This window comes from Amphiura filiformis, chromosome 16 (assembly GCF_039555335.1).
Source record: "Amphiura filiformis chromosome 16, Afil_fr2py, whole genome shotgun sequence".
In the NCBI taxonomy this organism is placed as follows: domain Eukaryota; kingdom Metazoa; phylum Echinodermata; class Ophiuroidea; order Amphilepidida; family Amphiuridae; genus Amphiura; species Amphiura filiformis.
The window spans coordinates 49107818-49121653 of NC_092643.1; the positions used below are offsets into that span (position 1 = coordinate 49107818).

The window sequence follows — 13836 nt, forward strand, 5'->3', positions numbered from 1 at the left end:
TATAGAGAAAGTGGTCATTGAGTGTGCTATTCAATTGTAGCTTTAAAGTAAAAAACAAGCGTTTTGCTTTTCATAAAATTACTTTAACACATCTCTTAGATATGACATCCCGGCTAAAACAGAATTAAAGTTAATACAAACAGAAAAATTTGTTAATAAATTTGAAGTTAATTAAATACTGCTTGATAATTTACACTTGCTGGCAGAGAAGAATGGCGCTTGTTTACATTTTGAGAGAGTAAACAACTTAAACACAGAAGAGGGGTTCTGATTACCCGATTCAATCATCTGACAATCATAACAACAAACCGATAATCTGATTGACCAATTACATGTCAAAGCTCATACAACAACAAGCTCAGCATATGTTGCTCGTTAACAGGACGCTCATATCAATCAGAGAAAAAGACTGCCATACTTCTCTGATAGCTAGTGTAGATTGTACTTACTTTGAGTAGTTCAAATAAGTAGTATCTGATTTCATAGTCTGTTAATGTTTGGTACAGTTGCTGGAAAATAAATATAGCGAATTAGCGGTTTAACTACAAATGCATTCACAGAAAGTGATTGACCTGACTGAAATGAAAGTCATTAAATTAGGAACAATATATTTACATTGAAATTTATTTGAAACAGAAAACGAAGGAAAACAGATTCTTGATGATTAAAGTCATAATGTACAATTTTTTTAAAATGATTTCTTAATTTTTTTTTTTTCCCAACCTAATTTTTCGGTATATTTGTAATGTTCACTCATGACCCAACTTAATTGGAATCGGCTGAATTTGTTTGTTTGTAGGACAAATTTGAATTAATGCTGTAATTATGATATTAAATGAAATCCAAGCTCCAAAGTTAAGTAGCCAAGATAATAAGTGGGTTTCTTCAATTTTACCACATTATTTCGGTTTAAATTGGACAAAAAATTTCTGACAAGCTGTTACGAATATTATTTCATAATTTTTGGCAAAGAATAGCAATTTATATCACCGAAATTGTATATATTAGGCCTATGGCTATACATCTGATATTTACAATCACCTAGATTCACTGTCCTTCTTTCTATATTTAAAAATGTCTCTCTTCCTTTCCTTTCCATCTTAACATTACGTGGTTTGACACCTTGCCCCTTTCCTCATTCCCCATATCCTCATTCAGCTTTTCATTTTCATTTAAACATGTCATGTCAAAGCCCATTAAGATATAATTTGTGTATGATGCTTGATGCGATTGGAAACCTTTGGACCTCCTTCAAGTTACCATTCATTCATTTATATGTCTCTATATTTATGATGTTTGTATCAATTCCAGTGATTACGGCACATCAAATTTAAAACTGGTCAAGTCATGCAACTTACCTTGAAATCTGTGTTGTTGACATACTCAAATATAAGTGCCGGTGTCCGTGACTGAAAAAGGAAAACAAAACACGATGTCAGAATGTTTGAGGCAGTTTCAGCGTTCGAAATAGGGCAGGTCAGCCGGCCATTGGCCTGTAACTTTTTGGCCTGGCCGGTAACTTTTCTGACTGGCATCTAGTTGCCGGCCCGGCTGGCCGGTAACTTTTTAAGATGAAGCCCGGCTGGCCTGTAACTTTTTGAGGCATATTTCGAACACTGGGCAGTTTATACTACATGTATGCAGCGGTTACCTTGGCACTAGATTTATATGGATTTTTGGATGGCGGGTGCCTGTCTGTGCCAAGTTGTTAACTAGTAATCACCAATAAGACACTATGCTATAATAATAATCATCACTTAATCACATAATGCCTATTAAGTACTACACACAGACAGTAACAGCTGAGCTGTATATATGCCAATTTCTTGGAACCATGTGTTCAGACAGAATTAATTCTAATAATGACGAAGCCAGATCAAGTTTTTTCAGATTCAAACTCAACCATGCAACATACATATAGACTTCTCCAAGTCCACAGGCGCAGGCTGTCTGTAAAATGCATTTTCTTTCAGTTGATCATTTAAATAACAATCATATCCATTGCTAAGGACTATAGATCATTTTCTAGTATCAATAAATGCATACAACATAATTATATAGACCATCGTACAGTCATGCCTCTATAGCTGCCAAGCTGAAATGTGGGTGGCCTTTAGTGTGCGAGTACTAATTGGATCTTTTGTCACTGCTTTTAAGTACAGAATGTAATGTGCTTCATTGTATGGCATCACATCCAATTTGGACCTATAGAACTATCGGCGCCCGGTTAGGTACCGATGACTCTTAACATCACTCCACTGGTAGTGGTACATCTTCGGGCAACAATGTTGCTATAGGACCAAAAAAGATGTGCCAATAGATATGCCACTTACATGTGTACTTGTTGCCAAAAAACCTGAAAACTAAATAACCCAGTGAAAATGCCAGCGAAGTGAGAGAAGCGGCAATGACCGGTGGTTTAAATGCCCCTTTAATGTAACATGAACTTGAACATGAATTTGAACTTGAGCAGTTAACTCCCAAAACTTTTTTTCTTTTTTTTAAAGAGCTACTTACCACTGGATCTTTAACAATTGCCTGTAGATTGATGATGTTGGGTCCTCCTCGTAGGTTCTCCAAGATTTTGATTTCTCTTTTAATTTTCTTCTTTTTGACAGGCTGTAAAGATAGAAAAGAAAATATACAATTTCATATATGATTTAACTAGATGCGAGTACAAATCCCCAATGACATTCAATTCATCATTACAATTAAAAGCCAAAAAGATCGAAATCGGTAATACATGTGAATAAAAAAAAAATAACTTAAGGTGGTACTACACCCTTTGATAAATTTGTGACTATTTTTGCATTTTTCTCAAAAACTAATAAAACACTGGTAACAAAAGTTATGTATATTATAGGGGCAAGGAATCCAGTTACTACACTGGAATTTCAGTGACTCAAGACAAGTAGTTATTGATTTATTGATCAAATATTGGTTTTCCCTCATTTTTGACTGTAACTCCACAACTGTTGTCTGTGCTGAAATAAAATTTCCAGTGCAGTAGTTGTAGTCCTTGCCCCTATAATATACATATCATACTTGTCATCAATGCGCTATCATTTTTGAGAAAAATGCAAAAATAGGCACAAAATTGGCCAGGGGTGTAGTACCCCCTTAAGGTTACTCTTTATTCAGAAACTTACTCCAAATCCAAATCCGAGGGAAACAAATACAAAGTATTTTTGTGTTAAAATGACTTGTAATAATAAGTTATTGTGATAATTTCTCTAGTGCAACCTAGAAGCCTTCAACCAGGAATACAAATTTCAAAATATCAAGATGCAATCAAAACAAACTCAGTAACTAGCTCTACAAATGTAGCTCAGTACATATATTTCCTAGCCTACGTTCATTTACTTTGATACAATATTATTCTCTCATCTCAAGAAGTCCACACATTAATTCGATAAGATACAGCGATCTCACTTTGCATCTTCCTATAACAACACACAATCATTCTGACATTTTCATGATCTTTGCAGCAATTAATTCACTCGCTGCTATTTATGGCGCAGTAATTTTGTTATGTACACTGATGCAGCGTTTTCCATCATCTCAGTTGTGTGAAAGCCACAAACATGAATTATGTAGAAGCATTGCACACACATGTCATTATACTCAACATGAAGAGAAGAGTCATCTAGAATCATATGTTCTTGGGATAATTACATCGCTTGCAAAACAGTGTCTTTTGATAAATTTACCAGGAATCTAATAATATTAATATTAAACATGTATATGTACAGCTTAAGGTTGGAAATTGGAAATTAGACCCAAATATAAAATTTAGCCTGTTATTGCAAAACTCCATTTTATACTTGGAATTCTATGAAATGTTTCCTTAAAAACAGATAACTTTGGGCTCTAGTTTTCCATGTACATGTACAGCGTAAGGTGACTAAGGTCTATGGTTTGTGTTGTGTGTTGAATCAGAATGATCACAGTAAGTTAGACCAGAATATAAAATTTTGCCTGTTGTTGCAAAACTCTATTTTCTACTTTTTTTACTTATTCTGTGAAATATTTCCCAGAGATGCCAACATTAACATCCAGAAAATAGAAAGGATTCAAACAAAAGATCCAGTAGGGGAAGTTTTCAAAATTACATGCAACTTCAAAAAGGCACAAAACTTGCCACAAATAGGGAGGTTGCCAAATTTGGGTGTCAAAATGGACAAAATCTTGCTATAATTCACACTCTTCCTTGTTTTCATTTTCCTTTTCAGCTGTACAAGTATTTAAATCCAAAAGAATTATGTCATAAATTATGTGATGCTGATATCAATGTACATGTATAAAATTGTCTGTCATGTTTGTTAGTATCCATAAAATTAATAATATTTTCGTTTTAAAAAACAAATAAATCTGCGAGAAATTTGTTTGTACATGTAAACAATCTCGATTTTTTTTGGAGAAAAGTGGGGGGATGAGGCTGTGGATCAATACCCCTCTAATGAGCTTAAAATTGAGCTAATTCAAAAACTACCAATTTCAAATGTTCTAATTTAAGCCTATTTATAATTACTAGCGGGACACCCGCGCTACGCGCGGGTCCCCGCTAGATGAGTAAATGGGAGCGTTCACTAAAACAGGAGGAATTACTGAACAGGTAGAATCATTGAAAAGGTAAATTTTATTTATCTGAACCTGACCCTCTTTAAGCCTACGTTTCCATTTTAACTTCTTTCTTTCTTTTTAGTTTTTTCTACATGGGCCAATTTTGTTCCATTTAAAAAAAAATTCTGCTGCTATAAAGCTTCCGATTTTCCGTTACCATGTTTTTTTATTTATTCAACCCCGTTCCCGTTATTTTCTAAATCTGTCCTTTCTTACATTTCCATTTTAGCTTCTATTTTATTTGCTGCATAGCTTGTGATTTCCGCTTTCATGTTATTTATTTAATTCTGTCCTCAGTTTAATAGCTTTTTTATTTAAACTTCCTGATTTTATTATAGCTTTTTTTTTTTTTACATTTCCTGAAGAGCTTCTTTCTTTCCTTCTTTAGCCTATTTTATTCCCGGTTTCATTTTGTGACTAAGTATAACCCACTTACTCGTACAGCCTGTTTGTCCTCATTTTGTTTTCTTTTTTATTTATAGTAGGCCTACCTCTTCATGTTGTTTGTACTTTTTAACACACATCTGTTTCCCGTATTTATTACGCTACGGTCGTTCACCCGTAATATCATTCACTACGTGACTCTGCGTCGTTTACGCGTACCATGGTGTAGTGCTGCGTTACCCGCGCGCAATCGCTGCGCTACGCGAGCGGCTTGGCATTAGATACGCCCGTGTGACGCGCAGGCCTAGCTTAGTAACTGACTCCTGTTTTTGTTTACCTTGGATAGCAACGGACCACATTTTCACTGATTTTGAGGCCAATTCTTGACCGTTTTCAACCAAATAAAGTTTAAACACGTTCCCGTATATTCATCGATCTCCCATATGAATTTGGCGACATTTGGATCGAAACTGACGGAGCCTTTCCATGATACATAGATACATAGATAGATAGATACATACAACATTCCCCTATTTATAGTAAGACTAGCGGGATACCAGCGCTTCAGCTGGTCCCCGCTAGATGGGAGCGTTCACCATAACAGGAATAATTACTGAACAGGTAGAATCATTGAAAAGGTACATTTTATTTTTCTAAACCTGTCTCTTCTTACACTTTCTTTTTTTAGTTTCTTTTGCTTAGCTTGTGATTTTCCGTTTCCATGTTATTTATTTATTTAACCTCGCTCCCATTATTTTCTAAATCTGTTCTTTCTTACATTTCCCTTTAGCTTCTTTGTTTATTTGCTGCTTGTGATTTGCCGTTTCCATGTTTTTTATTTAATTCTGTTCTCATTATTTTAGCTTCTTTTTTCTTACATTTCCTGATTAGTTTCTTTCCTTCTTTGTTTCGTTCCCGTTTCATTTAGTTACTTTAACTCGTTAGCCTATTATTCGTACTTTTTTGTCCTCATTTTAATTTAATTTTTCTTTATAGTACCGCTTCATGTTGTTTATACAACAAACATCTTTTTTTTTTTTTTTTACGTCCTCTCATAGCGTGTTTGCGGACGTGTTTACCCGTTATCATAATCCTGTGACCCGTCCATGTACCTTTTTGTCCTTTATTTTTCCTTCTTTCCGTATTATCATGTCCACTGGTCTCTGGCTCGCAGTCGCGTGGCTCTGCGCCGTTTACCCGCCCATAGGGTATATTGCTGATCCATTGATTATCCTTTTCTGGTGCATTGTGGGATTGAAAAGGGGGCAAATCGATCGCTAATTTGCTCCCTTTTCTATCCCACAATGCACCAGAAAAGGATAATCAATGGATCAGCAATATACCTATTAATAATGCGATACGCACGCAGGCGCCGACGCTGCTTGACCAGCTGCAGTGACGCGTGAGGCTGACAACCGATTTTCATAACAAAAACCCGTTTTTACCCATATTTTCACTGTTTTTGCAGCCAATTCTTGACCGCTTTTCAACCAAATAAAGTTCAAACACGTTCCCGTATATTCATCGATCTCCCGTATGAATTTGGCGACATTTGGATCGAAACTGACGGAGCCTTTATAGGCATACATAGATAGATAGATAGATACATACAACATTCCCCTATTTATAGTAAGATGAGATTCAGAACTTGGCCCTTTAGGCAAAATATTCTTAATTACTACCTTGGCACGTAAATTAATGTCAGCTTAATTTGTTGTTTTGATCGTTAATTTAGAAGAGGAACTGTTGTTCAATTCTATGGCCAGTCATAACGTATCAGACTTTACCTCTTCTGTCTTGATTGAAGTGGATGTCCATTTATTTAAAAACAGGTTGAATCAGGCCTCAAATTTTTTTGGGGGGATACCTATTTTCAAGGTACTGGGCAAAGTCAAAGAAGGGCATTAAAGACCAACAAGTGACGATAAATGCCTTGAAAGATCCCAGGGGCACCAAGGCAGACCATCATTTTTGAAGAGCTCAATTGCAAAAAAAAAGGAAGGTTACAACAGAAACTGCTCTTTGTTCACTTGGTACCCCCGGGATTCGAACCTTAGACCTCTCGCATGCCAAGCACACAATCACCCACGGGTAGCCACAGGGGTTCCGCTGGCCCGGCCAGCGATTCCCCTGAGCATATAGCACTTCGGTGATTACGTCATCAGATCACCTGGGATTCATGCATGCGCAGTGGTTATCCTCATGGTATTTTGTGCAGGGTTCGCAGGTTTTTGCCGCAGGTGGAAAAAACCGTGGTTTTAACCGCTTATAAAAACAATTTTTGCCAGCAAAATGGCAAAAACTAAAAAGTGATTTATAGTTCAGTTTTTTCATCTCAAAACAAATTATTAAGTTACAAAAATCATTTCCCGAGTGTAACAAAGCCAGATTTTGTAATTATAAGCAATATATTAAGAAATTAAAGGCATGCGTTTTCATTCCTCAAGTGCATTTAACCGAAATGTGGCATATATCAGATTCAAAACTTTTTCATTTTAAGGACTTGATGAGACAGAAATTATGTTGAATGATTCATTAAAAGTTGTGTGCTGCTGTTTATGAGCTTTCTGTGTTATTTTGTAATATTTGAGTGACTATATGCGAGTTTTTGCCAAAAACAGGTTTTTGCCGGCAAAAACCGAACCCTGATTTTGTGTTATTTTTGGGAGTTAGGGTTAACACAGGCCTCAATATAGGAAAATACAAAAATAACGCTAACACCGGACACTGCTTTTTGCTATCGGAAGATGAACAAAGAAGTCACTTGGTACCCCAGGATTCGAACCTTATACCCCACGCATGCCAAGCACACGATCAGTCGATCACCCACGGGTAGCACAGGGGATTCCCTTAGCATATAGCACTTAAGGTGATTGTGTCATCGCATCACCTGGGATTCATCCATGCGCAGTGGTTATCCTTGTGGTATTTTCGGGAGTTAGGGTTAATATTATTTTACTAGATTTCCTGTATGGTAATATATTTGAAAAGAAAGAGAAAAACAATGTAACAAACAAACTAAACAGGAATAATATGAAATGCAATTCAAATTTGTATTATATCGCAAATTTAAAACAAAAATCAAAATGAATGGCAAGTTGTTTAAATTGTTTTCATCCTATTTCCTACCAGCATTTTATAGGAAAGATCTAAAGGCTATAGCATTCATGTGCACGTACCACTTCCTGGACTTAATTTATCTGTCACTTTGCTGGGATTACAATGTTGAGCATTGTGGGTTAAGTCACTAGTTTCCTTTCATCCATCAGATGCACTTTGACTTTGACAAGTGAGACATACACTGTACACACTATGGACCACAAGAGCATCATCCCAATGGCATAGTCCAATAACCTCAATTACATAATCATAGTGCAAAATTTGACCTCAAGTAGCAGATTATGAGTTTTTTGTACCTAAATCTTCAAAGGTCATTCAATGAATGTACAAATGTATTTGGGTTTAAGAACTGTTTCCCTGAGATGTAGATGAGCATGTTGTGGATCCTAGTGACAGCTCACAACCTTTGTTGCAAGCCAGATTCTGAATCATACTTATGTTCAGGGTTCGAATTCAGTCAATTTTTTTGCATAGCTGTTTGCGCTATGCAAAACACATGTTTGCATAGCAGTTTCCAAATTTTGCATCGCAGTTATTTTGCTATGCAAAAAAAATGTGTAGCATTTGGCGATGCAATATTGTGTTTGCGTAGCGAATCTACAACTTCTGTCATTGTCATCAAATCTCGGTTATCACTGCTGCCGCCAATATTGTATTCGCGCATCACACACATTTCCCAAACTCACCTTGTTGCTAATAAAATATTAAATATATCCAAGAAAATACAGGTGGTATGTGTTTATCATTTATTTATCATCAATAAATTCATGTTTGTGCTGGATTTTATGCTTAAAAGCCATCAGAATGCACGATTGTTTTCAAAAAGTCAAAATTTACGTGTAATATCAACATTGACATTTCCCACATCAATTATTCATGAGCTCATTATCGCGACGTAAAGTGCGTGTTTTGAAACCGATGCCCAGTAAACATATAAACAATTTTTTTATGCGCAGTTGGTATACAGCTTCAGGTCTTGAAACTACTTGAAAACATCTCCTAGCAACGGTCAGAGGTCAGGTTTTTTGCTGATAGCCGTTTATTTGACCGTTGTAATTTTGCTATTTCAAGAGCTTGACAGATTCGGGAACCACCAAAATTACCTGGGACTTTACATTGCTAGCTTGAGGGATATCCCCACGTGATTTGTGTCAAAATGCCAAAAACAAGAGAGTTAACCGAGTCCGAAAAAGGGCAAATTTCTGCCCTTTCGGAGGATGCGTTAGGGAACTTTTGAGGTAAATACGACGTGGAATTTAGCTCAAATTTATGTATAGCACTTTTAGCTATGCATTTTGGAAATGTGCATAGCAGTTGATGGAAATTGCATCGCATCGCAAAATTCAAATTCAACCGCTGCTTTTGTTTGATGAGCGTCTGAGCGTATGTGTGATGTGATCAAGCAAAATCAGTTGGAAGTTGGATATTGATTTGCAGATATAGCAAAACAAAGACGATAATTTCTTTTGTTGCATATTGTTTTGGAAACACTTTAATGCTGGTTTCATACTTTCTGCCGCTGAGCGGCATGACGCTTCATCATGCCGCTTGCACTTGTCTGCAAGCGGAGCAGCAGCGGCATGACTCTGAAAGTGACTCTTGCCACTAAGCACCGCTCCGAGTTGACTTGAATTCAACTCCCAGCGGTGTCGCCGCCACGGCAAAGCGATGGAGTGATCGATATATCGGCTTGCCACGACTGCGCAGTGAAGTAAAATCATCTTCAGAGCAGCAAAGCGGCAGGAAAGTATTAAACCAGCACAAGTGTTCATATCTTTGGAACTAAATGTTCAATTTCTGCAAAATGTAGCTATTAAGGGCTGGGGTATGAACGTTTGGACAGTATTTATTTTGGGACATCAGAGCACATCAGACATATCGAATTGCATTCTGAATGCGAAGAATGTCATTCTGATCAAATAATTTTGATTTTTGAAATTCGCAATTTAATACACATTTTATGGCAAATCATTAAAAATTGATATTTTTGATATTTAACAGTACTTGAAGTAAACTTTATAAATCTGATGATTTATACTTAAAGTGTATGTAGGTGGGATGAAAAACCCGACGATCAATTGATAATTTTGACCTTTCGTATTGAAGATATGGATTTTTTTCCCCAAAACACCAAAAAAAAAAATAGGTCTTTTTGGGAAAAAAATCCATATCTTCAATATGAAAGGTCAAAATTTTCAATTGACCGTCGGCTTTTCCTCCCTGCTACATACACTTTAAGAATATATCATTAGATTAATTATATAATTTACTTCGAGGACTGTTATATATCAAAAATTTGAAAAATATCAAATGAAAATTATTTGATATCAGAAAGACATGCTTCGTATTCATAATGCAATTCGATAGGTCCGAGGTGCTCTCATGTCCCACAAAAAATACTATCGAAACGCAATAAACGCTCATTTTAGATCCCTTAAGGGTGTGAGTGAGTCCCGGGAATTCGAGTCCCGCCCGAGAATGCTGTTACTTTTGCAATTTCGGGTACCCGGTTACCCGCCCCAAAAACGCGCCGGGTACCCGGGCACAAAATTACCCGAAAATCACACCCCTAGTAGCTATGCAAATGCTTTTATGTAAAAACTGAAAATTGAATATGCCCAACTTCAGACTGATTTTGCTTGATCACACCAGAAATATCCTTTCTCTTTGGCAGGGTTTTTTTGCAGGAGGAAAAATCATGGTTTTAAGGGGCATTTTGTAATCCACAGCCTCATCCTCCACTTCTCTCAAAAAAAATTGAGATTTTTATACCACTGTAAAGCTCTAGCTACATTGTACATTACATAATGGAAATGTACAAAAAATTTCTTGCAGATTAATCTGTTTATCAAAAACATGGTCAAAAATACATGCATCCCTTCTCTGTTGATCTACATGTACATGTATGATGAGAACTCAACAACAACAACAACAACAACAACAACAACAACAACAACAACAACAACAACAACAACAACCCAGGTATTTAGGATGCTATTCACAAGGTACCATAGTGTTTACAACGAATTACAAAGTTCTTAAAATAGAAGTCTTAAGATTTCCCTTGAATATTTCTGTAGATCCAGCAGTCCGAAGTTGTATCGGCAACTCTCTCGCTCTCTTTCCACCTTGAACTTTGTTTGATAAGAGTACTACACGTACATGTAGTCATGTAGACCCTTTCTTCTTCTCTGATCTACAGAATGTTTCTGGTTGATCTGCCTACAGTACTGGTGTGGGTATTCTGTTTATCTTGCAGCATTCTGCTGATAAGACTGTTTTATAATTAAATTAGCACATGCTTGGTGATCCAAGAAGGCTGTTCTTTATCTTGCAACAGAAAATATTCAGAAAGCTGGACCAGCAAATGTATTAAGGGTCAGTAGCTTTAACAGTCTCAATGGCCCAGATGACCATGACATGTGCAAGTACAAGCATGTGCGTAAAGTAGACAGCACTAAGTGAACGAATGTGAGTGTGGCACAAATGTGCGATGTCGTCACTCAATCTGCGTGTTTCTACTGGGGAACGGTTGGTGGGTAATGTGCTCAGTGGAAACAGATCGGTTCAGAGTGATGCGGTGTGGACACCCGGCAACCGTGATCCACCTCATGAGGTAGACCATGTGGTGTGACACCCGGTACTGGGTGTTGAACTTCTTTATGTACATTTCATGTATCACATCGTGACCTTAAAAGCAGCTTTTTTGGGGGGGGTCAGGAAAATATTTTCAGTACTTCCGGTACACACCACATGACCCTTATTTTAAGCATCTGTAGAAACGTGCTGGTTGTTGCCTGAATCGGATTGTGGGTTACCAGGTAATACCGGGTAAAAATACTGAGTGCTCAGTGTTAAACACGCAGATTGTAACCAATTGACACCAAATTGACATCCATCACATCAGTTTCACAAACCACATCCATTCACCTACAGTAGTGTGTTTATTGTATTTGGGTTCATGAGAGGATAGAGCCTTCTCTTTTGGCATGTTTGTACTGAGCACCTCACATTACTGCCCTTTCACCTTCACTCGAATTTTAAACCTCTCACCTTCATCGGGTCGTTTTTGTGACATTCAAGGTCAGATTTTGAATGCTCACACTGTATTGTAGTAGGCTATGAACTTCCAGTGTCACCTGCAAAACAAGGCTTTAGCCAGAGGGGTGTCCAGGTGTCATTTGGACACCCTGTTTTCAATTTGGACACCCTAAAATTCTTATTTTTATAATGGAGTGAATAGGAAGTGGACACCCTGATTTTTGACCATTTTGGACACCCTAAAGACACCCCTCTGGATAATGCCTTGCTGCAAAATTGTCACCCAAACTGTTTCTACTGCGAACACTACCGCGATCACCACTATTAACCACCTCAATAGATGGTTGACGGTAGAACTAGTTCTAGTTCCTTGAGGGGGGTGCGTGCTAAGTGCGCATTTCAGCAAGGCGGCCAACGAGGCGCGCAGCACCGGGGACTGGTGGCTGTTGTAAGCAGTGGCGTAGATTTCTTTTTGACATTGGGGGGGATGGGGTTGGAAAAAATTCTTGAAGTATAGTGAAAGCAGCACCTTTTGGCGACAGAATAAGTTAATGGTACATGTGCGCGCTAAGAAAGCAAAAAATTTTGCTATTTTTAAGCTAAACTGATGAAATATGGTGCAAAAGTGGAATAAATGCTGCAAGCCTTGCCAAAATTTGTACTTTTGGGGCTAAAATGGGCAAATATGAGGTTAATTTGGTCAGAAACTTATATTCAGGCGTCAACATTGGGGGGGATGATTGTATGGAGCATCCCCCTGGCAATATTGGGGGGATAAATCCCCCATCCCCCGGATCTACGCCTATGGTTGTAAGGTTAGAAAGGACCTGTCATGGTCCTCTATGCACTGAACAAGTGCTAGGTTAACGGATTCACTCGCATTACAGTGCATTCACCTTCACCCGATCGGTCTCTGCTGGGCCGTTACTGCACATTCCTCGCATCACCCCGAATTCACCCGCAACCGTTTGCTCAGTAGAAACACGTGTGCACGCTATTTGATCTACAAGCATGACGTACAGCAGAAAGAATTCAAAGAAATAACGAAATGAATCTGCACTCTACTCACCTTGAGAATTTTGATTACACACTTTTCATTATTGGTGATATTGACAGCTTCGAATACTTCACTGTATTTGCCCCTGCCTAGTTTTCTCACTATCTGATAATCGTCTTGTTGACTGTAAAACAAAAGCAAGACATTTCTGATTAAGTACCAGAATACTTAGATCTGAAAAAGAACCTTTTCTACTTTTTAATGAACTATGAACAATCCCGACATACTTGCCTCAAAAGCGAGACATAAAAAGACAATGAGAACAAGTGCACATATGAGGACTATAACTTAATAGTTACACTGAAAAAGTATTGGTACAATATGAAAGTTGCCATGATTTAGAAACCAAAATAGTATTGAGCAAATTGATTGAACTCATTGACTGCAGCATTTCATACTTCATATTTTGACACCTCATTTGTTGCTCTGCGATTCTGCATAGATTACTGGATGAGACAAATGATAACGCGCATGGCAGCTTTGAGATTTGGGTTTTAATTATGGTGGCCTTATCATGATACTGGATGACATTTATTATTTCAAATTTGTCACTTTGGAATCAATGTTTTTTAATCAATAAACAAAGTAGGCCTACTCAATAGGCCTACATG

General features: G+C 37.4%; 1 protein-coding gene across 2 annotated transcripts in view; it reads right to left on the bottom strand.

Moving 5' to 3' along the window:
* The window catches only part of LOC140136138 (casein kinase II subunit alpha), a 40590-nt gene that overhangs the window by 24116 nt on the left and 2638 nt on the right, over positions 1–13836 (bottom strand). For both annotated transcript variants that reach the window (XM_072157843.1, XM_072157844.1), the window contains exons 2-5: positions 13238–13349; positions 2518–2619; positions 1359–1409; positions 450–509 (exon numbers count right to left, since the gene is read on the bottom strand). In XM_072157843.1, coding sequence (XP_072013944.1) covers positions 450–509; positions 1359–1409; positions 2518–2619; positions 13238–13349 — 325 coding nt within the window. The remainder of the gene's footprint in view (positions 1–449; positions 510–1358; positions 1410–2517; positions 2620–13237; positions 13350–13836) is intronic.